This window comes from Lutjanus erythropterus, chromosome 10, assembly GCF_056507025.1.
Source record: "Lutjanus erythropterus isolate fLutEry1 chromosome 10, fLutEry1.hap2, whole genome shotgun sequence".
NCBI lineage: Eukaryota > Metazoa > Chordata > Actinopteri > Lutjaniformes > Lutjanidae > Lutjanus > Lutjanus erythropterus.
The window spans coordinates 2,731,997-2,748,019 of NC_139326.1; the positions used below are offsets into that span (position 1 = coordinate 2,731,997).

The following is a 16,023-nucleotide window of genomic DNA, read 5'->3' on the forward strand; positions in this document are numbered from 1 at the left end:
TACTGACTTTGGCACATTACAGCAATGTTGATTAAAGCTACTACAAGGATTTTTCATACTGTGATAATTTTGAGCCCCCTGTGGACAAAAGTGGTAGTGTTTCTTCCGCCACAACCACAAAATATAACATCAAAAATGAAATTATCTAAAAAAAAAAAAATCTCATTCTTCCTCCTTGTAACTGGTGAATGTAACTTTTCCTGGGAAAATGTAAACATGGGCTCATTCTGACCTGGTGGCAGGCAGTAAGTATAACTGTCTTATGGTCCTGTTTGCTTATGTAGGTCATATAGAGGCATCAGTAATATATTGAGACTGTAGGAGCTTTAATGTGAATTTTCCCTGTTAAATAAACCAATAAATAAATAAAAATAAACTTCCTCATCAAACCCATGCAAACTCTGTCAAAAGTTCAGCATCAAAGCCTCATGTTGCACCAGACCTGCTGTCCATAAGTCCAACCTGCCTGTAACTCCTCTCTTCATCCCTGCATTGTTACCATGAAATGCCCTTTAAAAATAAAGTAAAACCTCTATATTTTATTTTTCCTTTATAAATTAGGAGATCTAGATGCTTAGTAGAGCTGCACAGTATATTTGCTGCCTTGCATCCAGCTCAACAACTTGTCTGCTGCCATAGCAACTGCGGAGGAGCACCGAGCAGCGCCGCCTGCTTGTGCAATGGATGTCACTCGTGGCAACGTCCAATCAGAAGTTCCCATCCTTTTGTACGAGCGGTGTGAAGATGGAGGGATGGAGTGGGTGGGCTCTGAGCATCATGCATCTGCCAGTAATAGGACCCGAGGATCGTCAGTCTCCGTCAGTCCGGGCTGGGATTGGTGGAGGAGCTTTACTTTCCAATAATATAAACATGTCTACTGCTCGCCTGGCTTGAACCAAGGCTTACAGGGGACTATGCAGTTCTACATCAAACTGTATAAAAACTCTCATTATGTATTTGCCTGTGTTGTTGCAGGACTAAATCTTGATTATTGCTAGAGAATATGCACATAGCTGCCCGTGCACGCGTGAGGAAACGAGGATACCCTGCTGCTGCTGCAAGAGACAGAGAGAGAGGGGACTGTGCCGTGCTTTCATCATTATAATCACCATCCTAAGTACTAGCTCTTAACATTTTGTTTTTCGGTGTTCAGGCGAGAAGTGACAAGAATATAGACCCCTCCTCTGCAGGGCGGAGCGTGCATTTTCATTCCGTATTTTGTATTTTTTATTTTTTTTTTCTACCCCTGTTCCCTGCTCTGACACGTCTGCACTGAGTGAGTGGCATTGGCACACTGTCAATCGCTCACTACCGCTGCCATCAAACAACATAAAACACACACAGGCAGAGGCTGGAGCTCATAAATTTCAGCAGGGCAAAGATATTTTTTGCGCATCGCCTTTATACAGCGCTGTGTCCTCATTAATTTCTTCTGCCTTTTTTTCTAAAACAGAAAATCTCCCAACTTTTTTGTACATTTCATATTTTTTATAGTCACATTTGGACACCTTAACGCTGCAGATTGTGTATTTTTTTAATGTCAGTTGTCGCGGGAATCATTTCTGCACATTTATAGTTGGCAACACCTGCAAGATTTTCTGATTTCTTTTTTTTTTTCCTACATTGGATATTTTTGTTGCCGCTGCTTCTTCCCGTGGAGGATTTGGACATTTTTTTTTGGAGAGGTGGAAATGCGCCGGGAATCCCATGAAGAAGAGCGCTAATAAATGAGAGATCACCAAGGAGCGTTTCTGTCTCCAGCAGCCGTCAAATCCAAGAGAAAAGACAGATTGGCATGAGGATCCGTGCGGGAGACGATGGACCGTCAATTTTGACAAAGAAGAAGTGTTAAAAAGAAGAAGAAGAAAACATTGATGCATTTTTCTACAAACATCACAGTCACGCGTTTTGGCACTTTGGACCGCGCGTAAAAAAGCGAGGATCAGCAGCGAGAACTTGGACACAAGATTTTACGCTAAAAACATCCCTGATAGGCATTTTTTTAAACGTGTGTGCTCCGTATCTGCGAAAAACCCCACAGCCGTGCATCCCTCCGTGTCTGCGGCACATGTTGTAGCCGATTTCGTATATGAGTTTTTCAATTTGTGTGGCTCAGTGCACAGACTCTTTAGCGACTACCATGGACGATCAAGCCCGGATCATGCAGTCGATCGGCGGTGTCAGTCTGGCCGGCCACTCGGTACAAGGAGGCATGGCACTGCCGCCTCCACATGGACACGATGGGACAGACGGGGACGGAAGAAAACAAGACATTGGTGACATTCTGCATCAAATAATGACCATAACTGATCAGAGTCTGGACGAGGCGCAAGCAAAGTTGGTTGATTTATATGTTTTATTAACTTCGCCCCCCCTCAAACACGCTGAACGCATCATTATTGAGATGTGGCCCGCTTAACTCAACTCCCCCATGTGTAACAACAATAGGCTGGAGTGGATTTAATGATAATCTCACACTAAAAGGTGTATTTACTGCACATGAGAAAGTTGTCACTGAGGAAACAGCAGCATTTTGTATGTGAAGCTGAATGAGCTTGAGTCAAAAAGTTTCTGTGCACATGTCCTGTAGTAAACCTGCAAAACTATAACTGCTGATGAAAAATTATGTAATATATGTCAGAAAACGCATTACATATTATATGACGACAATATATTTATAATAGAGCATTTTATTAGTGTAAAATATTTAACAGGTGCTTTTATTTTGTTATTTTTTACTTTTCGTGACGTGTTGTTTGGGACATTGAAAGGCATGACACAGTGACAACTAAACTAAATAACTTCAGTATTTTATTTACTCCTTTATATCTAAATATTATATTTATAATGCAGCATTATAATAGTCTAAACCAATCAACAGCTACTTTTATTTTGTTATTTTTTATTTTTGAGAGTTGTGGGTTTGGACATTGCAAGCCATAACAGTGATAGCTCTTAAATATCTGAAATAATCTATTGTTAATATCCAACACGTGGTTTATCAGTGAATTTGTTTCAGTATTATTTCTTGTTTTATACTGAAACTGCATTATTTTAGTCTAAACCAATTAACACATGCTTTTATTTTGTTATTTTCTACTTGTGAGACACGTGTGGATTTGGACATTGCAAAGCATTACATAGTGACAACTAATATCTTCAAAAATCTATATACTTGTTAATATATAATATGTGATATATCAGTGAATTTATTTCAGTATTATTTCTTGTCTTATACTGAAACAGGAAACATGGACTGAACTGTCACAGAATGAAACCAGCACTCTTCAGCGTTCTCTGTGAAATCAAAGAAAAGACAGGTAAGATCTTTGTGTACAAATATATTCTACTAAGAAAAATAATATTTGGGCACACAGACATTTACTCTTTACCTCTCAGTGACCCGATGGCACCCTGCATCCAGGTTACAGGAGACCTCTGTCCACGTGAATCAATCACTTTTTTAAAATATGCCATAGTGCCACGCAGAAACGCTCAGAGGTGTTTTTGTCTGCAGGAGCGTCTTTTCCAGCATTGGTTTGTTTCTTGGATTTAAACAGAACGAGCACACGCTCCTCCAGCTTTCAGCCCTCAGTACTCTGGCACTGAGCAGGATGGGGAAATCCCGCAGCATATGCTCTACATAGCTGAGATCACAGTGAATTCATGCTTTATAACCTGACAATTGACACACTTGTTTTCTACATGTGGAGGCAACTACTCTCTCAATCAAATCAATAATTGTGTTAAAATTGCTTGCAGACTCCTGTCCTATAAATGTGGGCAGTTAAAGGTAAAATGCAAATAATAGCATCAGCTTGGAGAAAATTATTGATAAAATTAATTTAGAAATTAAATATATTTTTGTTGCATATTGTGCTCTTTGTAAGCACCAAGTCTGCAGATTTATATGAGCATAGGTGAAAACTTTAAGCGTGTATGCACACACATACATATATATACATACATATATACATATATGAGAGACAGCTGAAATTATAGTTCATGCTTTCATGTTTCATAACTTTTGTTGTGGCTCAAACATTTCTATAAAAGTCACCTTTGTACAGACAGACTGCTGTTTTTACACTTCAACCACAGTGCTTATAGGACACATAATAAACTGTATGCTTTAAATTAAACTTAAATGTAAATGTATATAAACTTCAATGAGTCTTAGTTCTAACAGCTTTTTACAGACCATACAAATAGACCAAAAAAATAAGTGTTAACAACAAGGATGGAAAAATTAAAAAGGCTTTATTGTTGTGGCTAGATTATTTAAAATGTCAACATGTTTTGACCACGGCAGGTCTTCGTCAGGGCTTTGAACACACCTGCTTTATATTTATGGGATTGTTCTGCTCTTGAAACTAGGAAGTGAACAGATTCTTTAAATAATCCGACTACTCTACATCACCAGTCATTTGTATGTTTCTTAGTCAAAGAAAAAATAAGAATACAAGGAAAACAATGCTGGTGTAATTTACCAAACCTGATGCCTTTGTCAGATTTGTGACCTTTGTGCCGTTTATGAGGAAATTGGCCTGGGAGAGATCATAAAAGTTTATGAACTTCCCCAACACAGGTGGTGTCCACAGGGGCAGGCAGGCAGAGGGTCCACAGTCTAGCCGATGTGTTTTAGTGTGTGTTTGTGAGTCTGTTGAGTTTAGACAATGAAAGAGACACAGCAAGAAACGCACTTTTATTTTGTATGCAGTCATTGATTTGATGGGAAAGTGTTTTTCTGCACAGGAGCAGTGTTGCATCTGTAGACAGTAGACGTCAGTGCAAAAAAAAGCAGATATGTGATTTTATTTTCAGGTTAAGTTGTGTAAAAATCCTGTTACAATGTCAGGTTTACTCTGCAAGTTACTTTAATCAGTTTGTATGTCGACGCTTGTATGTTTCTGCTCTCAAGTTGGGAAAAGATGCTCAAAGAAGCATGAAAAAGTTATAGAAAATGAAAAATTTTAAAATATATGTACATGTGCGAAATCTTGTACGTGCACTGTGGAATGAGTGTGTTTGAGAAAGAGATGAGACGGAGGAGGAGAGGGAGAAGTAGTGTGTGTGTGTGTGTGTGTGTGTGTGTGTGTGTGTGTGTGTGTGTGTGTGTGTGTGTGCATGGTTAACCTGTGGTTTAGAGTCACAGCCTCCCCCTCTTAGCCATTGACAGAGCTCAGCTGGTCCGGTGGCCTTGTTGACCGGCCTGTTTTTGCAGCACACAGTGAGCCTTTCACTGGCTGCTGCTGCTGCTGCTGTAGCATCGTTCACAGGGGCTTCCTTGGCCCCTTTCATGTCCGCTCAGATGGCACAGGGGCCGCTGTCGTTTGGCCATGGGATCCAAAACGACTTTTAATAATAAATTTGAAAGCGGTCCAAGAATCATGGGTGTAATTACTGCGCGCATGTATCATGTTATCCAGACTTATTGTCTCGTGTGTGGATGAATAGTGTGAGTCCAGGGTTCAGCTTCAAAGCTTTGGAAGCATTTATGTTAAAAGTGTTTTTTTGGTGAGACAAAATCAAAGAGAACATGAGAGCAATCTTGAATTTCTTTGTTTTTTTTTGAAGATGAGATGTAAAGAAGTGGATTTTCTAGTAAACTCAAGATATTTTGCAGACTTTTCAGGCTGTTTAGAAGTTTCTGGCACTCTTCTAACTGTTATTGTAGAGCCACAGCGTATTTCTGCATTGCTAATGCCCTAGAAGTATTAATTCACTTTGATATGCTAATTAGAGAGCATTATGCAAGAAATGAGATTAAGTGGCAGCATGAAGTCATTTGCCTGTCACTAAATTGAGTGTTTTTAGCAGGAGGGATTTTTTCCCCCAAAATTTCTTGGTTTTGCATTTAGATAAGCTAAATGTGAGATTCGCCTGGCAAGTGCAGTTCTTTGTCCTTCAGTGTGTGATGTTTTTCTTTTGCTACATACATGAAAAAAATGGCAATTAAAATGTTTTATTCCCTCGTGTTTCTGGCTGTTTTCAGGACAAAGGATACATTCATGTTGTACCTTTTTCCCTGTAGGCTACACGAGAGGACAATGAATGCATTGAGTGAAAATTGCCTGCGATTCAGATGAGTTTTGCAGTTATTCCTCTGCGCTGGGGTTTGTTTTATCCTGCTGGCTACTCCCTTGTCTTGCTCTCATGCTCGGGAGGAGAGAGGCTCACAGCAGCAGCAGCAGCGGGAGCGGCAAGAATAACAAAGGTGAAAGATTACCTCCATATGGTATTTCTGACCAGGAAAAGAGAGGTTCTGTAGCAAGACTCCTCTTTGATGTGAGGTTTAATCAATAGAAAGAGATTACAGAAAACTATTACAGGCTAAATCACGGAGTGCCACAGAGAGGCTTAGCCTTCTCCACAGCTCTCTCAGCTGCATGGCGCTTCTTTTGGCTGCGTATTGACTTGTTGTTTTCCTGACCTTTGACTCATCAGGTTCAGAAACAGGGGGTCTGGAGAGGTAGAGGAGGGAGGGAGAGGAGAGTGTGTGGCAGATTCAGGCTGATAAATGCTCCGACCCAGTGTTCAGAGCAGTGGATTAAGGGAGGGACTCCACTCACAGTCCGAGCCAATGTCGCTGTTTTGTTGCACGTTTGATTAGGCTCCTGAAAATCTAAACGTGCTCTCGTGTATGTTTATTGGTTTGTCTGCGATATATGTAACGTTCAGCTAGGAGAGACTGTGTTAATTAAATACAGTTCAGGATGAGGCTGTAATTAACCACATGCAAGGCTGACTAAAAGCATTACCTGGAGTAAATAGAGTTAGGGCTGAGGAGGTAAGCATTTCTGAAATCTACAGGGAACATTAATTTCAATGTTTCCTGACAAAGTTAATGACCCCTCTCATTCCAATTGGGTTATTAATACAAATCTATTATTATTATTATTATTATTGCAGCTGCAGCTAAAATAAAAATAAAGGGAACAAAAATATAATTTATTTTGTTTTATTTTTCTACCTTGTGTGTTTTTTTTTCATGCTGCAAAAGCTCCAGTAAATGCATGACAGAGAACAGAAAGCTATTCAGCAGCAGAGACAATTGACTTTGGCTGCTTTTTGTCTCAGAGAGCCCCAGTGATGCGGCTGCAGTGACTAGATAGTGTTGTGCCGAATAGCTTGCGCACAGCTGGGTTCCTGACTGGCTCAATGGCAGGGCCACTAGTGCTTCCTCCTCTAAAGCACGAGGGGGACCGGGGAAGATGTGGCTATTATCTAAGTAGCTCCCAAATACCCTCCATTTCCCCATCAGCAAAGATGAAAAGAAGGAGAGAGCCAGACAAAGAGGGAAAAAAGGGGGGAAAAACAAGAGTATACATATCAGTTTCATTTGGAAGGGAAAATGCTTTTGTGCCGTGGAGATAGATGCCTCTGCACCGGTGCTGCTATCTGCACACACACGGCTCCTCAAATCTGGTTTTTTGCACGATGATTCAGTGCTGTCCCTCCATCTGCACACACACGAGCACCCATCTTGCAAACGTCTCCCTCGCTCCCTCCTCCATGGCTCCGAGCGTTTTCTGCGGGGCTCCTGCGCGATCAACAGCTCATAATTGTTTTTTGCACATACGTTATGCAAATGAGTCTTTATGGCAACTGGCATAACAATTAGCATCCTCCAACAATATTTTAGTAGGTTAATTGCGAAATTTCTGAATTGTACATCTGAGTTGTTAATTAGGCATGACAGAGGTGGTGAAATAGTTATCTTCAGGCGGTGGCAGCCAGCAGAGGCTGCTTGGGATGCAAAAAGGAAGGATTGATTGAAATTAGTTTACAGCAGGAGGAACGTGGCTGTTGTTGGAGACTCTTTGCATTTCTCCTTTTTTCCTTTTTGAGACTTGTGTCTGTCGCCGGATGTGGAAATATAAACCTGAAGCAGAGAGTGAGAAGCTGTGACCCCCCCCCCTGTAGAAATAGACTGCACCTTTGTGTCCATTTGAAAAAAATTATGTAAATAGAGACGTGAACGATACAACTTGTTGTCATGTCAGCATGGGGATTTTTTTTTTTTTTAATGCATCGTGAGGCTGCACGCTTGTCAAAACACTGAAACACCTTTGACCTGCAGGACACAGTTAAACCAGGTTCTCAGTTTTTACAAGTTGCAATATGGAGTTTTCACTGCTTTAAATACATTTAATGCCACACAAATTTAAGACACTTTTATGGGACAGGCTTAGAAAATAAAACTCATATTTGTGTTATTTTTATTGCAGGTTAATGTTGTATACAGTCCACCTTGGTACACACTGTAGAAAAGCAGTAGTTCAGTAGTAGTTAGAGTAATGCAATGTCTCACTCAGATTTCTGCGTTGTGGATTCACAACTTGAAATAACACTATGTTCACCCTGATATTCTTATTTTAGTTAAAGCCTCTTTGGTTTCTCTTGGTGTTGTGCGTCTGACGTCATGATGTCAGTTGACACGCCATTTTCTCTTGATGACTCAGAAAATCATAGGAGCAGTATTTTACTTTTGGATGAACAATTGAGTTGGGAAATGGGAAACTTTTGAGTCAAATTTAAGTTGCATTAAGGCAAACTGTTGATTTGAAACATCTGATTTAAAGCTACTCTGTTCATCTAACTTGTTAACATTCTGAAAAAAAAAACCTTTAATGTCCTAAAACTGGTGCCCACGCCTGATCAAACACTCGTCCCTCCTCTAAACAGAGAATCTCACTCAGCTCTCTACAAATGAAGGCAGAGCGTCAGACGTCATTGCAAAATAAGTTTGTTTTTTTAGCCTACACAGTATCCAGACACACAAACCATTTGTTTTGTTAGTAGTTTTTGGCACCAGGAAAAAAAACCTAAAAAGTGCATTAAATGTGTTAAAAAAAAATTAAAACTTTAAATGTGCTTGTGATTATGAGAAACAAATGTGTTATTTTGTGTTTTATAGGGTAAAAATTTGTGTGCACATACTTTCGATGTTCAGCAACAACTTATTTATTAAAATCAAAGGGCTGCAGCTAACGATTACTTTCACTGTTGATTAATCTGTCGGTTATTTCCCAATTAATCGATTAGTTGCTTGGTCAATTGATAATTGTCAATCACTGTGTCCCAAAGCCTCAGGACGACATCCTCAAATTTCTCGTTTTGTTCACAACACAAAGATTTTCAGCCTTTTTTTCTTAAAAAATTACTCAAACTGATTAATCGATGATCAGAATAGTTGAGGATTAATTTAATAATTGATTAATAGGCTTAATCATTGCAGCTGTATAGCATATATTTATTTATGGCTAAAAAAAAGCGTGAACTTTTCCCTGCATCTCCTCCTGTGTCCTGACGTTCATTACTGTGTCACTCGATGGCCGAGCCCACAGTATGTAATGCCATAGAGCTGGTTATTAGTGTAAAAAGGGTTAGAGTGAAAGACTGGTGCAAAGCAAGTCCTCTCTCAGTAATGACTCTGCTATTTATAGGTCCCTATTTCATTAGCTCTAGTGTTTCAGGGAAGAGTTTTCCTCATGGGACAATAGACACCATGATGTTCATTTACTCTGTACACATTACATGTGGACAACTAAATGACCTATCATCTGTGAGTGCTCCAGCGCTGAAAACAATCCTGATACTACTTTTGCTTTGGCTCCACTAATATTTTCTGAATTTAATCTTTTTGATAGATATACTGTTACTTATTTTTTTTTAAATGTCTTTATCTTAGCCTGTTTTGTAGAGAGTGTAAGTGTGACGGTGTTACTCCTACAGGTGATGGATTTCTGTAGATAACATGGTGAGACGTCAGTAAACGCTACACATTTTAAATCTCATTTGTAATATTTTAACACTAGCAGTTGTTACCTGACAAAAACAGAGTGACGCATTGTTGTCACCTTTCTTTCCTTTACGTGAGATTGTTTTCCAAAAACAGAGAAAAAAAAAAAAAGGAATCGGTGCTGTCTTTTTCCTCATTTGTGAGCAAGAAAATGAAGCCCCCTCTTCTTCCCATTGTTCCATATGCCATTGTTCCACATGTTTCATACATTAGAATGATATATTGAAGGCAGAAATGGGAAAAAGACTGCAATGCAATGAAATTTTAATCAGCGTCTTCTGCTGCTTTAATAAGGCAAATAATTCTTATTGGCTGCTGTGTTAAGATTTCTAATATTTAATTCATAACAAACCTTGCATTATTCTGCTTTAGCCCTAAGACAAGCTCTGCTCTGCCACACTGCCTGCCAAAAGGCAACAATGTGGAGGAAAAAAGATGCAAAGGGAAGTGCACACTGAGCATTTTGTCTTATCAGTTGTGGCATTATGCTTTCACAATGTTTTGATATTACTTGTGAATTTAAACAATAATTTAAAATAAATTAAAATTGTTTTTGGAGTTACTGACAGAAAAACTGGACTGGTGATTGGTGCAAAACACCTGAAAATCCTCTCCTTTTGTAATTTTGTCAGTAAATTCTGAGCACTCGCTCCCGTCTTTTTTATTTTCTTAAGTCCTTGAAGTTCATTTTTGTGCCTGAAGTCATGGAAAGATGGCGAGGGGCCAGCAGCTAGGTGCTGGCTCATGTTACAGCGAAACGGCGGGCCCTGTTTTCGTCTCCCGGTGAAATGGCTTAATTGGTGTCAGAGCCCCAGGGATAAAGGCCTCTTGCTCTGAAACACAGCCACACAGGCCCTGTCTTCCCTCAAACCAGGAGGAACGGCCGGCGTCTGCTGGTGAATGAGGACTAAGCCGTGGCATAACAATACCAAATGATGTTTGGGATGACAGAAATTAATATGCGCTTGCTCCCAGAAAGCTATGATTAATGACGGCGAGCAGGGGAATGCTGTCCCTCCTTTTTGCTCCTCTTTGATGGGGATTGAAAAGCAAAAAAAAAAAAAAAAAAGGCTGGTTTCTCCTCTCTTTAGAGAGTGGAGGTCATCCAGAGTACATTACTGCTATTCTTCTCCTGCTTTTTCCTCAAGCAGGAGACAGGAGAGGACTGAGCGCTTGTAATGAATTTTGGAATGATTCACTAACATTGTGAGTCGTGTGTATTGTCCTCAAAGAGACACATACCTGATATGTATCTGTGCTAAGAGATTCCCCTCACTGCTTATAATAATTAAAGGCCTGAATATCACACTGATAATTACAGATTTATTCTTTTTGGATCATTTGAAGTGATAATTTGTGCCGGAAAAGTAGCAACTCTTATTTTAATAAGTGAGTTAATAACGGATGTTCTTACAGTTCTTTCATATGGAATTTTAATACACACATCAGGGCTGAGCGACAGGGCTTATAAATAATATCTCAGTATTTTTCCTGATATATCTCCATATACACATTTTCTCTAAAATAGCATACTGTAAATTAAAAAACAATGCAAATAAGGTTTGTTAATGATCACTAATTAATCGACTAACTGCCATTAATGATTTGGTTTTTATTGTATTTTTTGTGTATTATTTCTCCAGAGCTCACAGGATTTTCTCACTGTTTAGTTTGTTTATTTGACATGGAGGAGTATTTATGGCATTTATACTTCATGAATTAATGTATCACATCACTAATGTGCTGCTAGAATTGTTTAAATATCACTTAAAATGACAAAAAAAACATGTGCATTTTGTATCTTATTAATTATTAATGAATCAATTGTGAACATTTTCAACAATTGGTTTAAAGGAAAATGCTCAAAATTTGCAGCCCCAGTCCAAACATACGATGATCTTATTGAATAATGATGCGTTGCTGTAGATTAAATTGCTAAACAGTATATAAAGTATTTAGGGCAGGGCGATATGGACACAAAATAAAATTTTTGAGAAATAATCAGTGATGTGGATGTCATGACTAAGTTGATAAGTTCAGAAAAGGAAAAGACATATTTAATATTTATCTCGAGATTTTTAGGCTATGCTGCAGTATACGATAAATATCTCAATATGCACGTTTTCTCTACAATAACATCGGAAATTCTAAAATAGTGCAAACATGATGATCTTATAGAGCAGTAACAGATTAATGATGCATGGCTGTAGATTAAACCAGGGGTTCCCAAACTTTTTCATGTCAAGGAGCTCCCAACGACCCCTTACCACCAACTCAAGGACCCCTGTAGGTCCCCAGACCCCAGTTTGAAAACCACTGGATTAAACTACCCAACATTAGGCTTGATGACATGGACGTTTCTGCTGTCACAAAATAATAACAGTGAGATTTTTGCTAAATAATTTTTAGTAATGTGGATATTTATGACAAAGTGGGTAAAGGCAAATATGTCTGTCCATATGTCTCTCATTGTCTCTCTTTTCTTATGGAATTTGTATACACACACACACACACACACACACACACACACACACACACACACACACACACACACACATACAGCTTCGGAGCCAAACGTGTGAACAAAATGGTGGTGTGCTGTTGCCATGATAATGATCTGTATCTGTTGTGTCCTAGGAGGAGACACATGAATATTTAATTGTGTCTGCTCGAGAGATCCCCAGACCCTTCTGTTCATTTCTTACTTTCTCTAATGTGTTTCCACCCTCCCAGGTACTTCCTCTCTAAGTAATGGAGAATTAAAGCGTGCATTAAAAATGATATAAATTGCAATGTAAGGGATTTCTGAGGACATTTGTCTCGGCACAATATGGCTGAAAATTCAAATGGCAAGTTTTGACAACGGACATTCTGCTGACACGGCGCATTTGCCTCCACGTTGGCTCCTCAAATAAGCATTCCCTCTGTCAGAGTGATTGATATGTATTAAGCATGCACTTTTTTACATGGCGGTGCTCCGTGAGATGATGTGGGTGCAAGGATATGAGTTTTAAACAGTGAGCGAGTTCCCCCCCTCATATTGATCTATTTGTGTTGGCGGAGTGGCAGGTGCTATGCGCAGACTGTGTCAGCTTTGATTGTTTGTGTCAGTGATCCGAGCCGACACTGAGCTCTCTTACTGTTCGTCACTGCGCTGGCTTCCTCTTGATGAATGGCAGCGCACTGCACAGATCCTCAGAAAAACTCATGTCTGCGCTGTCTCACCGATCCCTGTGAATCAGCAGTGGTCTTCGCAGGTTATTTATCACTCACGTACTCAGATTTCTACATGCAAAATTGTGGGATGCACCTGTAGGGCTGCAGCTAACCAATATTTTCATTTCATTATTTTCTCGTTTAGTTGTTTGTTTGGTGATCGGTGTCTTCCAAAGTCCAAGATGAAATGTCCTCAAATGTCTTGTTTTGTCCACAACCCAAAGTTATTCAGTTTATTGTCAGAGGGGAGTAAAGAAACCAGGAAGTAGAAGCTGAAATCAGAGGTTTTTCTCTTAAAGAATTACTCAAATCGAATATCAAAAAGTTGGTTGATAGTTGATAACTAATCGATTAATCGCTGCAACCTGTATTCTTTGCAGAAATTGTCTTGAGGGTTATTCTTGGTCTTTACTGAGCCAAAGTCAAAGATGCCAGAAGACAACAGAAAATGTTCACATTTAAGAAGCTGGAAGAAGAAATTTTGAATTTTGTTCTTAAAAAATGACTCAGACCGATTAATTGATTAGTTGTTTGGTTTATAAAAAAAACGTGAAAACTGTTCACATTGGGTCAAGATATTCAATTTACTCTCATAGACAAATAAATCAGAAGATATTCACATTTGAGAAGCTGAAATCAGAGAATTCTGACTTTTTTCTTTTACTTAAACTGATTAATTGATTATCAAAATAGTCAATTAATATAATAGTTCGACAACTAATTGATTAGTTGTTGAAGCTCTACCTGTTATTCTTTGTTCCTCGGGTTGTTTGTGGTCTTTAATGCAATTATGTAAAAGCTTCCTGTGTGAATGTCAACATTAGTTGTAGCGGGACAGGAGGTGTGGTTCCCTGTCCTTCTCTAAAATAGTCAAGATTAGTTCTTAACCTGTGTCCAAGACTAAGATGACGTCCTCAAATGTCTCATTTTGTCTTGCGAAGTAAAGAAACCAGGAAACAATAGCATTGAAGAAAATGGAATCAGAGAATTGTGACTTCTTTTTCTTAAAAAGTGACACAAAATTTTCAGAAAATGATGAAAATTGTTGGTTGTTTTGTCCACAGCACAAAGATATTCATTCATTCATTCATTCATTCATATTCATAAAGTATCACAGCTGAGGAGATTATATCAGACAACTTAAAAAAAAATGCTCTGATTAATCACTTATCAAAATAGTTGGCGATTAATTAGCTGACAACTAATCGTCTAATCGATTAATCGTTGTAGCTCTACCTGTTTTCTTTGTCCCTCGGGTTGTTTTTGGTCTTTTAATGCAATTATGTAAAAGCTTCCTGTGTGAATGTGAACATCAGTTGCAGAGAGACAGGAGGTGTGGTTCCTTCTCCTTCTCTAAAATATTCAAGATTACTTCCTAACCTGTGTGTGTGTGTGTGTGTGTGTGTGTGTGTGTGTGTGTTGGCAGGCCCACTAGGCTGTGGCGTGAAGGTGAGGTGCGTGATGCTCGCAGCCTCTGTAAGTATGCAGAGCACGGCGGGCCTCTCGCGGGTGCTGAAGGAGAGCATGGAGTGGCAGAGTTAATTTATTTAATGACTGAGCGTCTTATATCTCCCCAGCCCTGATTAGAATCCATGCTTGATGAGGGAAGCGATAGAGGGGTGTGCACTGCCCCTAGGCCCTCGCACGTACGTTCACGGTTTTCTTTCTCCAGTGCCTTTATTTCCCCTTCCCCCAATCCGCTGGGTTTGAAAGTAAAAATTAAGGAAAAAGGAAGAATGCAGCACAGCCTGTTGTGATATTTTGCGATTATGTCCGTACGTGTGATCGTTTTGTCGCGCGGGAGCTCTGAGGCTGATTAAATGTGTGTGTTTGTGTGTGTGTGTGTGTGGCGTGCTCAGTGATAAAGACGGAGTGCCGTGGAGCTCTATGAACGTGGGAAAGCCAAACAGAGTGTGTCACTTTGGCAGCGCGGGCTGTCAGCATTGGGGAGCTGCAGTTGTAAAAACCATGACCTTCCTCTTTGCCAGCATGTCTCTCGCAGAGCCAAAGTGCTGCCCTGTAGATCTGGAGCTGGCTGTGGGAGGGAATACAAACACAGAGGAAAGGACAGACAGTGGAAAAAACCCGTAAGAGCCATAATTGTGAAGAAGAAGAAGAAGAAGAAGAAGCAGAAGAAGAAGAAAGGGGTGGAGGGGGTTGAAGTAATGAAATACTTCTTGGAGCTATCATGACTGAGAAGGTGAGGGAGGGACCGGCGAAGAGGGAGAAAATACTCCTCGGCTTCTAACATTTCCATGAGCCATCATCAGTAATGCCGCAGCAGCCTCACAAACCAGAAATTATTTCTTCAGGCGTCGCTGTCAAGTGTTATTCAAATAACACCAGCCTCACATTTGAATAACAGCCGACATTTTGAATTAATTAATCAGACAAGATAGTCTGGGCCTTTTCTCATTAGTCTACAGGTCAGGCTGGGGAAGATATATGCGCTGGTGATGATATACTTGTCTTTAATAGTGATTTATGGAGATTTTGGATTGTACTCGATTTGTCAAAGGGCCCGGGAGCAGAAAAATAGGACGGTGCATATTTCATTACCTAATCTTTGATACGTTCCACGATGCTAAAAAGATACAGTCCTGTTGTTTAGATGCACGGGAAGCTCGTTTTATGTTCTTGAGTGAAGAGAGGCACACACACACACACACACACACACACACACACACACACACACACACACACACACACACACACACACACATACACATTTAATCTCCTCTCATAGACCTCTCCCATTTTACTTTTCCTATGCAATTAAGCGAGGGCTGTAAATTATAACTGTGTCGTACTTTAATTATCATGGTGTAAAAATAGAGTTCCTGTCTTTGAGAGGATTTCATTAACTTACTCAATATTCCATGTCAGCGCAGAGAATCACGAGATTGCAGCGAGGTTTGTGCTCAACATGCTGTGAAGTGTTTTTTATTTAGACCTTTACATATATTTATATATCTAAACTTAATAAAAAAAGAAAAAAACAA

General features: G+C 39.6%; 1 protein-coding gene across 8 annotated transcripts in view; it reads left to right on the forward strand.

Annotated features, from left to right (window-relative positions):
• Nucleotides 1-808: 808 nt before the first annotated feature.
• pbx3b (pre-B-cell leukemia homeobox 3b) overlaps nucleotides 809-16,023 on the forward strand; it is a 90,725-nt gene continuing 75,510 nt past the window's right edge. For 2 of the 8 annotated variants that reach the window (XM_084727870.1, XM_084727874.1), the window contains exons 1-2: nucleotides 809-2,337; nucleotides 3,241-3,320. In XM_084727870.1, coding sequence (XP_084583996.1) covers nucleotides 2,090-2,337; nucleotides 3,241-3,320 — 328 coding nt within the window. In that variant the 5' untranslated portion in view covers nucleotides 809-2,089. The remainder of the gene's footprint in view (nucleotides 2,338-3,240; nucleotides 3,321-16,023) is intronic. The other 6 variants (XM_084727871.1, XM_084727875.1, XM_084727873.1 and 3 more) reach the window with 4 other exon arrangements.